The 12,044-nt window shown below is 36.7% G+C and overlaps 1 protein-coding gene and 1 non-coding gene across 7 annotated transcripts in view; both read left to right on the plus strand.

Moving 5' to 3' along the window:
* The first annotated feature begins 318 nt into the window (after positions 1 to 318).
* Positions 319 to 424, plus strand: LOC128775126 (U6 spliceosomal RNA). The gene has a single exon (XR_008419778.1). It is a non-coding gene; the product is annotated as a U6 spliceosomal RNA (small nuclear RNA).
* A 1,810-nt stretch (positions 425 to 2,234) lies between these two features.
* Positions 2,235 to 12,044, plus strand: part of WASHC3 (WASH complex subunit 3) — a 98,941-nt gene continuing 89,131 nt past the window's right edge. For all 6 annotated transcript variants that reach the window (XR_002079171.2, XM_019446603.2, XM_019446600.2 and 3 more), the window contains exons 1-4: positions 2,235 to 2,366; positions 2,942 to 3,040; positions 9,513 to 9,578; positions 11,670 to 11,777. Coding sequence is in view for 5 of the 6 variants with exons in the window: in XM_019446603.2 (XP_019302148.1) it covers positions 2,316 to 2,366; positions 2,942 to 3,040; positions 9,513 to 9,578; positions 11,670 to 11,777 (324 nt within the window). In the remaining variant the exon portion in view is untranslated. The remainder of the gene's footprint in view (positions 2,367 to 2,941; positions 3,041 to 9,512; positions 9,579 to 11,669; positions 11,778 to 12,044) is intronic.

Raw genomic sequence — 12,044 nt, forward strand, 5'->3', positions numbered from 1 at the left:
GAGCTCAAGCCTTTGCAGGAGACCAGGAGTTGGGCTAATTGCAAGTGAACTCAATCTAATTAAAACTATAGCCTAGCACCAGTTCAACTCAAGTTTTGAAGGAGTTCCTCACTTAATCTCCATTGTTCCTTTTTTTTCCCCCCACCATTTCCAGAATAAAAATTAAAATTATGTAACATCCCCAAATGTAGACAATATAACGCATAATCAAGAAAAAGCCAACAGAAGCAGACATAATAGCTGAACCAGATATGAGAATCATTAGATAAGAACTTGAAAGTGACAATTATAAATTAGTTTTAAAAAATATATACAGGGGTGCTCATTTCGGCAGCACATATACTAAAATTGGAATGATACAGAGAAGATTAGCACGGCCCCTGCGCAAGGGTGACACACAAATTCGTGAAGCTTCCATATTTTTGAGGACTTTAAGATACAAAATAGATGAACATAAGGGAAGGGGAGCAAAAATAATATAAAAACATAAAGGGGGACAAAACATAAGAGACTCTTAAACATGGAGAACAAACAGAGGGTTAATGGAAGGCTTGTGGAGGGGGGATGGGCTAAATGGGTAAGGGGCACTAAGGAATCTACCCCTGAAATCATTGTTGTACTATATGATAACTAACTTGGTTATAAATTTAAAAATAAATTAAATAAAATGGTTATACACATGCACACATATATACAGGGCAAGATGGGTGCAGAGAATTTCAGGAGAAAAATAGAAACTCCTAAAAATGGACATTCTTTAGAACTGAAAAATCTAAAAAATTCATTGGATAAGTAGTTTTATAATAAACTGAACACTAGAAAACAAGGTATCAGTAAGTTTGAAGGTAAGTCGATAAGAATTATCTACTCTGAAAGCACAGGGAGAAAAAAATGAGCAGAGCATCAATGAACTTTGGACAGGGTCAAGTGATCTAACATACATGTATTTTGGAGTTCCAGAAAAGAAGAGGAAATGTGACAGAAAAAAACTTTGTTTTGAAAACATAATGGCCAAAAAATCTTCCAAAATTTAAAACATCAAACCACAGATGTGAGCTCAGCAAATTTGAAGAGGGATAAATACAAAGAAAATTAAATCCAAGTTCACAGTATTCAAACCGTTGAAAACAAGGATAAAGGAGATGAGAATAAGTAGGAGTTAGGCAGGGGTGGTCAGGGAACAAGTGAGATTGTTCTAGGCAAAGGAGACAACATATTTAATTCCCAGAGCAATTCCTGGTTTCAAGAACTTAAAGAAATTTGGGGGAGTTAAATGGAGGGAATAGTGAGAAGTGAGGTTAGAGAGGTGAGCAAGAGCCATACAGAGGGCCTTGTAAGCACATTAAACTGAGAGAAATGAGAAGCAAAATTATATCCTGTGTAATATAATCAGGTTTGTCTTTTAAACAGTCACTATATGGCTACGATATGTTTCAGTTAGAGCAACACAGATGGAGGCAGGAAGAGACTATTACAGAAACCCAGGCATCAGAGAATGTTGGAACTTGAGATGTGGCTGTATAGATGGAAAGTTACAACGAAGGGGATCACATTTTGGTTTGGTGGCTGTTCCTAGGTCCTGTAGGTGCTAAGCTGAACAGTCAAAATCTGAGCCAAGATCTTCAAACCCCTTGATGCAAAATTCTGTCCAGGTGTCTGTCTGTTGCACCTTTTTGATGATTTAAGTGAAAAAAACAAAAAAAACCAAAAAAACAAAAAACACACTTTCATCGGTTTTTGCCTCACTTGTAGCATTTGACATTTTATTTCATGTTTAAAGTCCTTAGGAAACAAGTTTTGTGTCCTGCTTCAGGGCATTAACCTCTCCAGCGCAGCAGGCTAAACCTGATTCAATCTTTGTATTCCCCACAGGACCTAAAGGAGAGTACCCAGGATTTAGCAGGATTTTTAAAATGTATAGGTTTTATTAACGAATGACTTTGCAATTCATATGACAGGACTAAGCAGGAATAATCTTACCCAGACTCAGTGTTTTACTTTTTTTTTTTTTTTTTCTTTTTACCGCCTTTTAAAGACTTTACTGCTAAACCTACAGTCTTGCCCCACCCCGCGCGGGCCTTTGCGTCTGACGTAGTCACAATCCCGATTTGAACTACCAATCCCAGAATGCCGCGCAAAGAGCCGGGTTCTACGGGAGCAGCGGCGTGATTGGCAAGCGGAGGCGTTTCCTTCCGGTGGGAAGGGCCCTGGAGGCGGGGACTAGGGGGAGGTGTTTGGACATTATTACCGGGTTGGGCGGGCCCGGTCTGGGAGGGGTTTGTGGGTGAGCCCTGGGTCCCCCGCCCGCTGAGGAGATGGATGAGGACGGGCTTCCTCTCATGGGGTCAGGCATAGACCTGACGAAGGTTTGTAAACGACCGAGTTGAACTTAGGCGACCTGGGAGGAGGATGGGGAAGGAAACTTCGGTTCCCAGGGACACACCACCTCTCCATATCCAACCCTGTCCCTGGCCCCGGGCCTCTCTGGTCCTGCCCTCGGGAGGGAAGAGTCCCACAGTTCACCTTAAAAAGGGGTCCCTCCTGATCCGTTTAAAGGGGTGGTGTACTTTTTCTGGTCTTTGCTTCCCGTATTAGGAGTCGCTCTACGCTCCGGTTACACGACGGCGATAGGAGCAGGTTGCGACCTCTAACCCTACCTCTTTTATATGGCCGGCAAGTTGTGTGTGTTTATGTGTGTTGCCTTTTATCTGTTAAAGTTCACGTTTGTGAATCCAAAGCGCATACTCAAACTTTGCGGCTTCTGTCATCAGACGACCCACCCCACAGATTAGGAAAACGAGTTAGTGACTATTCGTAGTACTTAGAGTAACTCATATAATACAGCAAAAATGCCCCGTTATTATTATATATAATTGACGTCAAAGGGTTTGCACGGTGTACTTCCTCCTGTACAAATCATGTTTGTTTTTACATGACACAGGTGCCAGCTATTCAACAGAAAAGAACGGTGGCATTTCTAAACCAATTTGTGGTGCACACTGTACAGTTCCTCAACCGCTTTTCTACAGTTTGTGAGGAGGTAGGTCTGGTGATACTGGTTTAATGAGGAGCCTAGAAATCATCTTGTACTTTTGGAGGTGGCAAATGAGTAAAACAAGAACTAGGTACTCATGTACCATGACCTCTTGTCATCCAGTTATTGGGATAACATACCTTAAATCCTCTTTGATTCTATATCATCAGTCTTGCACCCCACCTCTGCTGAATTAATTTACTAGAGGCCTTTGTGCGATAGTTCAGTAAGGCTTATGTGCCTAAAGAGAACAAAAGGAATAACAGGGTTTCACAATTGAAAACATTTTTTTTAATTTTGAAATTTTACATGTTTTCACCAGAGATGTATATTTTTACGTACACATAGTTTTCAGTCTATATTAAAATTATTTTACATTTCTTGATCCAGAAGATGGTTGGGGAAGTAGCCTCGAAACATAACTTCAGTATCAAATGTCATTATGAAAATAATAAAAATACTTCCAGCAAATGACTTGTGAAGTGAGGACTGAGTACCTAGTTTAAGGATTAGATACCAGATTCAAGGAGCCCTGTTTTTTCTTAAAAAGCTAAAAAAAGAGAATGGGGGAAAAAAATGGGAACCCTGGGTTGAAGTTGGATTTAAAAAGGAGAAAGAGGAGTAAAATGAGATCATACACAAGTGAGTCACTAAAAATAGTATCTAGTTCATTCGGTCTTATTTATAAGGTATAGCTTTAGCAAGTAGTTTTTGTTACATGTGTTGTTATTAACAGAAATTGCATGGAGACAGGAAAACTATTTTCATTTGTGTAACATCTTATTTTTGTCTAGTTAACAATCTCTAGTCAAAATCTTTTCTGCCTTCTCACTAAAACAAAAGAAAGTGAACTATGATGATAATCGATAGAGTAAGAGACGCAGTTCGTTATATTTTATCTAAGCACCAGAGGCTAGGCGCTTGCTTCCAGGAGTTTTATCTCCTACTGCTGCTTCTCTAAATGGGATATAGAATTGACTGACTAAAGAGCAGTAAGCCAAGGATTTAGTCCTTCACTTTTTATACCAGGGTAGGGTGGAGAGAGACAATTCAAGGATCGGTAGCAGACAGGAGCAAATACTCCATCCGCATGCTCCTCCTCACCAGGTTAAAAAAATAAAACAACCAGCAAACACAGCTATGAGGGCAACTTGATTAAGCTGCCCTGAGGCAGGGATAGCCCCTCACCTTTGTAGTGCTTAACAATTTTCACTGCCTAGGAAGTGAGTGCTATTTACTGAAGACTAAATCCAATATAACAATAATCCTGTCTTGTTTATTGCTTGCTTATGCATTACCAGAGCCTCCTGATTCACTCTTTAACCCCCTCTGTTCCTCTCTCAACTTTCCCTCAACTGTTTTGAGTATTTCACTATTCCCTAGCTCTTCCCTGAACCCTAGAGAAAAGCTTGTTGACCAAAAACTCATGAAGTTTACAGGTAGTTTATCGCCTTTTTCTCCTTAATGGGTGGTGGTCTAGGGTTGACTCTAGTGACTATAACTCATTATTTACAATTCATATTTTAGCAGTTTGGATATTTATGTCAGTTATAGACTGTTGGCTTGGTGTGATGACAATAACTAATATTTATTGTGTGCTTACCCTGTAGGTATTGTAGTATGAGCTCTACATGCATTTCATCATCACGGCCCAGCCCTGTGAGAGAGGTCCAATTATCTCTTTTTTAGAAATACAGAAATTGAGATGTAGAAAGATTTAAATCATTTGCTTAGTCATTTATTCATTCTTTAGGCATGTATTTGTTTACACAGTATTTATAGCTGCGACTGTTACTCTAACTTACCCACACTCACACAGCTAGAAAGTAACAGACTTGGAGTTCCAGCTCTGATCTAATAACTGTAAAAATCAAAAGCGTTTCACTCTTCTGTTACGTTGCACCTTCCGATCTGGGTAAGAGGCATGTTTACATCATTTTCAAGTGAGAGACTGCAATGAGCTATTCAAAATTTATTTTTTAGATTTGTATTCTCTTTTTTGTTATGCCATATCCTTTGATGTTATGTCTTTTTCGATATGATATGATATGATATGATATGATATATATTCCAAGGACATAACATATGCATTCAAACATCAAATGCCATTTTTTTCCCTTGAGTTAAGATCAATGTGATTTTTCAAAATGGGTTGTCATTTGTCAATAGCACCTGTTAGACCTGTATTCCTTGTTTAGTTAAAGCCTTAAGCAAGAGCCAAAATGACTGTTTTCCTGAGCAAAATAGGAAACTTAGGTGCTATTTTTTGAATTGGAAATGAACGGGGGAAAAAAGAAAACCTGGGAGTTTTATCGTTGTTGTTTTTTGTTTTTCATATAATCTGGTTTGAACCAAATACAAACTGTAGCAACTTCAATCACAGCTAAACTCAAACTGGAATTAAATTTGAAACAAATGATAAGGGCTCTTTCTTCATCACTAATACTGGTTTTGCAGTTCTCTAATAAAGAGAGGAGTGAAGGGCAGCCTGGGTGCCTCAGTTAGTTGAGTGTCCGACTCTTGATTTCAGCTCAGGTCATGATCTTATGGTTCTTGAGATCCGCAGAGCCCTGCTCCAGGCTTTCAGCAGAGAGGGCGGAGCCTGCGTGGGATTCTCTCTCTCCCTCTGTCTCTGCCCCTCCCCGGCTCCCTTTGCATGCTTTCTCTCTCTCAAAATAAATAAATAAACTTTTTAAAAAAGAAAGAGAAAAGTGAAAAACTTAACTTTTAAAAAACTTTCTGGATACCAGAGTACTTTATAACTCTTCTAATGACTGAAACCAGGGTAAGGAAGAAAGGTTGGAAGCCAGAGAAAGGAAAGTAGTTGAATCAGACCCAAGTTACAAAGTTCTTTCTTCACAAATCCCCAGTAAGCATTTCTATTCTGGACACTACTCAGAAAAATCTTATGGTGGCCCATCGGGTGTGCAAATTTAAAATGGGATGGGGTAGGAAGTGCAATGTAAGTTCTATGCATATCATAGATAAAACTGAGCAGAAATTTAACCTTATAATGAATTTTAAAGTCAAAGGTATTCTGTAAACAGGGCAATCATATGTGTTATTTTGACTCAGACTTGTAACATGTGTAGAATACTGAGTTTTTAATCATTTTTTAAATATTCCAAACTGGTTTTTTTCTAAATTCTTTAAGAATAGGGAAAAATGCTGGGGATTCTCATATAACGTAACAAATTTTAGAGTGCTTACCTTCTGCATCCAGTTTTTAATCCCACCATCAGACTTAACCTTCAACCAAATAATCTTGCTTAAAAACTATATTTACTGCTACAACTTTTACAACTGCTGGGTTTAAGTGTCAGATGAAGCTTAATAAAACCACTGATTGCTTCCCTTTCTGGCTTATAGGAGATAATCGACCCAGTGTGATATACCAAGGGATCCATTATTTTAAAACGTTGTTTCTCTTTTTGAGAGCTGGATATGCAAACTGGATATTTTACAAACCTGAAAAACCACAGTATTTTATTTTTGTTTCCATGTTCAACTATTAACTCCATATTTATTTCATCTTTTTTTTTTTTCACTTTAATGAAATGCACTTCTTTAGAAGTAGGTGGGTGATAAATCAAGAAATTTTCAGTTTATCTGACAAACTTCAGCTACCTTGCAAATTACCCTGTTGTCCCAAATCAAGGCATTTCAGGTTTGCCTTAAATCCTTATAAAGATAGGAGTGCCTGGGTAGCTCAGGCTCAGGTCATGGTCTCAAGGTTCATGGGTTCTAGCCCCCCATCGGGCTCCGTGCTTAGGGCTCTGTGCTGACAGCTTGGAGCCTGGAGCCTGCTGCAGATTCTGTGTCTCTGGCTCTCTCTCTCTCTCTCTCTCTCTCAAAAATAAACATTAAAAAAATTAAAAAAATAATTCCAGATAAATAACATCTATTTTAGAAATTAGATCAGAATAATTTGATACCTTTTTTTTTTTTTTAAAGCACAGTAGCATCTTAGTTTTTGTGAGAAATGGATTGATTACTTACTAGATTTGAATAACAAAATTTCTGTCTATGCAGTGCCTGGGAATTTTCCATCTTGGTGTGCATATTTTTAATTATATATATATATATATATATATATATATATATATATATACATATATATATATATTTTTTTTTTTTTTAAGAAAAGTTTTAGGTTTACGGCAAAACTAAGCAGAAAGCATTGAGTTCCCATGTGCACCTTGCCTCCCAGAGTTCACCAACCACAACTTCCCCCGTTATCAACATTCCCATCAGTGTTGTACATTTGTTACAATGTACACTGACACATTATCATCACCTAGAGTCTATGGCATCATGTTCTAACAATGTATGATTCTTTCAAACAATGTAAAAATTCTTTCTTTGAAAGATAGTTACTATCTTTGTATCTCGATTTGGAGTGTTTAAGTTCAGATGCTTTTACTTGTATGAAAACTCAGTTTTCTGTTCTTTAAAATTGGCATGATAATCGTTCCTACTTTCTGCATTTGGTGTGAGATTTCAAATTTTTTTTAATGTTTTTTTATTTTTGAGACAGAGAGAGACAGAGCATGAACGGGGGAGGGTCAGGGAGAGGGAGACACAGAATCCGAAGCAGGCTCCAGGCTCTGAGCTGTCAGCACAGAGCCCGACTTGGGGCTCGAACTCACTGACCTTGAGATCATGACCTGAGCCGAAGTCTGAAGCTCAACCGACTGAGCTACCCAGGCGCCCCTGGTGTGAGATTTCAAATGATACATTGCATATACGGTGTAGCATATAAGGTGGATGCTGGGGCCTTTACAATGCTGGTGATTATTGCTTAAAAGTACATTTATATGGGGGCGTCTGGGTGGTTCAGTTGGTTAAGCATCCAACTTCAGCTCAGGTCATGATCTTGCGGTTCGTGAGTTCGAACCCCACATCGGGCTCTGTGCGGACACTCAGAGCCTGGAGCCTGCTTCAGATTCTGTGTGTCTCTCTCTCTCTACCCCTCCCCCGCTCACAGTCTGTGTCTGTCTCTCTCAAAAATAAATAAACATTAAAAAAAAATTTTTAAGTGCATTTATATATCTAAACAATTTTTAATTCATCTTTTTCTGTATTCACTTTAATCAAACCAATGCATGTATTTATAAATAAGCTAGAAATTATCTCACTTTACAAATTAATTTGTTGTAGGATTTCTGCAGTTACTAAGCTTCTCTATAAAATACTGATGAAATCTGCATAAAATGTAATTTTCATGATTTCCAGGAAAACACTTATAATTTGGAGAATTCATTCATATGTTTTGTAAACCAGTATTTGTATTTACATTAAAGACTTATATGAACAAATGCTAGAAATCAAAGTTAAAAGAAATGAAAGCTTTGAGTGCCATTAAAACTAGATTCTAATGTTGGAACTAAACATTATAAAATAAAAAATTATTATAGAATAAAAAATTGTAGCTTTGTAGATACCAGGATGCTCGTCTTAAAAATGTCTTGTGAAGCTCTAACTACGTTGTGACTGCATTGCAGTTTTTTTTCCCCTCTAAATGTGGGCAAAATGACCATTGCTTGTAGTGTTAAAATTCTGCTTGGGAGTTAGTCAGGATCTTGATAATAACCCAGAAAGAAGTCAGGATGCTGTACATCTGCCAACTGTCAATGGGCCAACGGCCTTGGACTAGGTCACTGAATATAATAATGTTTAGGATTCGGGAGTTTTAAATAAATGCTCTTATGGATCATATTTTATGGTGTTACTTTTACTTGTGTGGCTATGTATAGTGTATATACACACACGGGTAATTTAATTCTACAGAATAACTAGAGCATGGTAAGCATTTGGTTCTGTTTTTATCTTGGATTTTGATGGTAGGTTGATTCCTTTTGCTTTTTAGTACTCTAATTTTTTCTCTTTGTTTTACTTCTTTCCAACATGAACTGCTCATCTTTTAATTTCATCTTCTTTTAATTTTCAAACTTAAAAAATTTAAATTTGGGACTAATTGTATATACTTAAGTGTTTAAGTAACTTATAAAGGCAGATCTTGTTCCAAGCTGTCTTGGGCTAATTTTTATTCTTCTTTTCTATGAAGAATTCCTTCATTCATCAACAAATAATTATTAGACTCCTGTTAAGTATCAAGTACTGCTCTGGGCATGAGGGATATAGCAGTAAACAAAAAACTCTGTCCTGGAAGAAGTTTACCTTCTGATTCCAATGATTGAATATGGCTCTGATGAGTTTGATAAGGCTGAAAATATAACTTTTGCTTATCTGTGAATATAATTTTATAAAGTAGCCATGAAGCATGCTAATGGAGGTTACAAAAATACTTACTTGAGCTCCCATTCCTACTCATGTAAGTAAAAGTGTAGTATATTAGAAAATGACTAATATTTAAACCATCGCGGGTTTGTTTTTTTCAAATCTGCCCTTTGTTAACCCTTGTTAACAGCTCATTTCAGTCAGACTTTGTTCTTTTATTCTGATCTTTCTTTTCCAGAAACTGGCAGACCTTTCTCTTCGTATCCAGCAAATTGAAACAACTCTAAATATTTTAGATGCGAAGGTTTGTATTTCTGAATAATTTATAGTATAAATTTTCTGCATATACCAACTTTCTCAGTCATACTTAACTTTAATTAAATTGGGAATGAATTCAATTTAGCTCCTGCATCCATGAGGTGGTACAGTGTTTTGTGTTTGTTTTTAATTCATTATAATTGCAAAGGAAATGATACTTATTATGAACCATTACCTGAGTCTGTTTAAATATACACATGAATTGAAATTTCTTTCATTATTCTAGTCAACAGCATGTGAATAACATGTTAACAAATTGGGCTGGTTCTATATAGTTCATTTGATGGAAAATTCATAATTATCTCAATAGTAATCATTTGATAACACAGTACAAATTAATAAAAGTTCACATGTCTCCAGAGCAAAATTTGGAGAAAATATCACTATTTTCTGTATTCAAATATATTGAATGCTAATGAAGAATACCAGTTTTGAGGTCAGAAATTACACAATAGAACTAACAAAAATAGAGTGTTTTGATTTGAAAATGTGCAGGTTTTGTGTTTTCCCTGATTATAAAATACTGGAGACATGAGTATATTTTTGTGACTTTGTCCTTTTTCAAAAAAAATTGATCTGAAAAAATGCTTATTGAATATTTATGAGGAAGTAAAATGGCTGACATCTTTAGCATAAGGATTAGAATGTCTAGGTCGTACTTTCTACACCTTGTGGACTTCAGCCACTATATTTCTCTCAGCACGTTTCTGTAGCTTGGAAAATTTAGGATACCTGGCCTTGACCATGTTCAAGGTACTCTCCTAGCAGCCATACCTACTTATAACTATTTGGGCCATAACCACTATGCTAAGTATTGTCATCAGTCAGCAGTTCTCAGTGAACATTGCTGTTTCAGACCTTATTACCATTGGTTTTTTTCATTATTCTTCATTATGAGTATGTGTCTAATTTTAATGTTTGGGCAATTCTTGAGTTAGAATCCATGGTCACAAGTTACTGTGTAGATAAGTTAACTTTAATCATTTCCATAACCTTAATTATTTCCATAACCATAAAATTAATCCCTAAAGTCAGCCAAACATCTGACAAATATCTATCACTGATATCAGAAAGAAATCAGAAAAGTGGGTTGGCGTGGATCTTGCAGATCCAGCCTGAAATATATAACCACTGACAACATACCTACCTTTTGTATATGAAAAATAACACATTTTAGTAACATTTGGTGATAAATGCTTAAAGAAAGAAAAAAAAGGGCTGTCAGTCATTAAAATGTGATGACAAGAGTTTTGTCATTTCCCAGATCGTTCAAATTTAAAATGTGCTGCAAAGGACTTTTTTTGTGTGATTGTTTTTGTGTGTGTGTGTGTGTGTGTGTGTGTGTGTGTGTGTGTGTGTTGTTTTGTTGTTACAAAGCATGTTTAATAAAAATCTTTTTACAATAACTTTGTGAGGTAAGTTTTCTTATCCCTACTTTACAGGGGAGAAAATTGAGGTCTAGGGAGATTTACAGAAAGTCACATAGCATGACTTAAACCTACACAATCTGACTCCAGAGCCCTTGCTTTTTATTCCTTGCACTAGGATCCCTTACATTTTTTAAAAATAATTCCCAGGAAAAGAAGGGCTATAAGCTAAGTTAGATTAATGATAAATTATTCATAAATATTTTACTTGTGCATGACTTTCACTTTTAAATAGTTAATGGCATGGAGAATTTCAGACACCAAAGATGAGATTTTACAAACCTTATTTCTATAGTTTTAAAAACTTAAGATTGCTATTTAAAACACATACACCTAGGGGCGCCTGGGTGGCTTGGTCGGTTAAGCGTCCGACTTCAGCTCAGGTCATGATCTCACGGTCCGTGAGTTTGAGCCCCGCGTCAGGCTCTGTGCTGACAGCTCAGAGCCTGGAGCCTGTTTCAGATTCTGTGTCTCCCTCTCTCTCTGCCCCTCCCCTGTTCATGCTCTGTCTCTCTCTGTCTCAAAAAAAATAAATAAACGTTAAAAAAAAAACAAAAAAAAAAAAACCAAAAACACATACACCTAGAAATTTACGGTGTTTAAGCGGCTAATCTTATCCTCATATACCAACATTAATTTTCTTTTCTCAGTTGTCATCTATCCCAGGCCTAGATGATGTTACATTTGAAGTTTCTACTGTAAGCGCCACTGGTATCACAAATGAATCACATTCTGAAACCACTGCAGAGAAATCACAGGTAAGTATTTGAGTTCCAGGAAACACGAACAGTTTGTCTTGGTTAAACCAGATAAACCTAGCAGCAGGTTTGAAGGAAGAAGTTAAATGAAGATGTAAAACTTTGAATAGTAAGATTTTAAACCCCTTAAGATTGAAAATGAGGTTTGAAAAGAAGTGAGCTGTTTTATTGTTATTTTGAAGGGCTCCCTGAAGTTAATATTTTCCTTGCCTATGAAAGAGAAACTATTTATAGGACTAGAAAAAATCTCGAGCATAATATTCTTCA

This window comes from Panthera pardus, unplaced genomic scaffold (genome assembly GCF_024362965.1).
Source record: "Panthera pardus isolate Hobbes unplaced genomic scaffold, ASM2436296v1 HiC_scaffold_6, whole genome shotgun sequence".
NCBI lineage: Eukaryota > Metazoa > Chordata > Mammalia > Carnivora > Felidae > Panthera > Panthera pardus.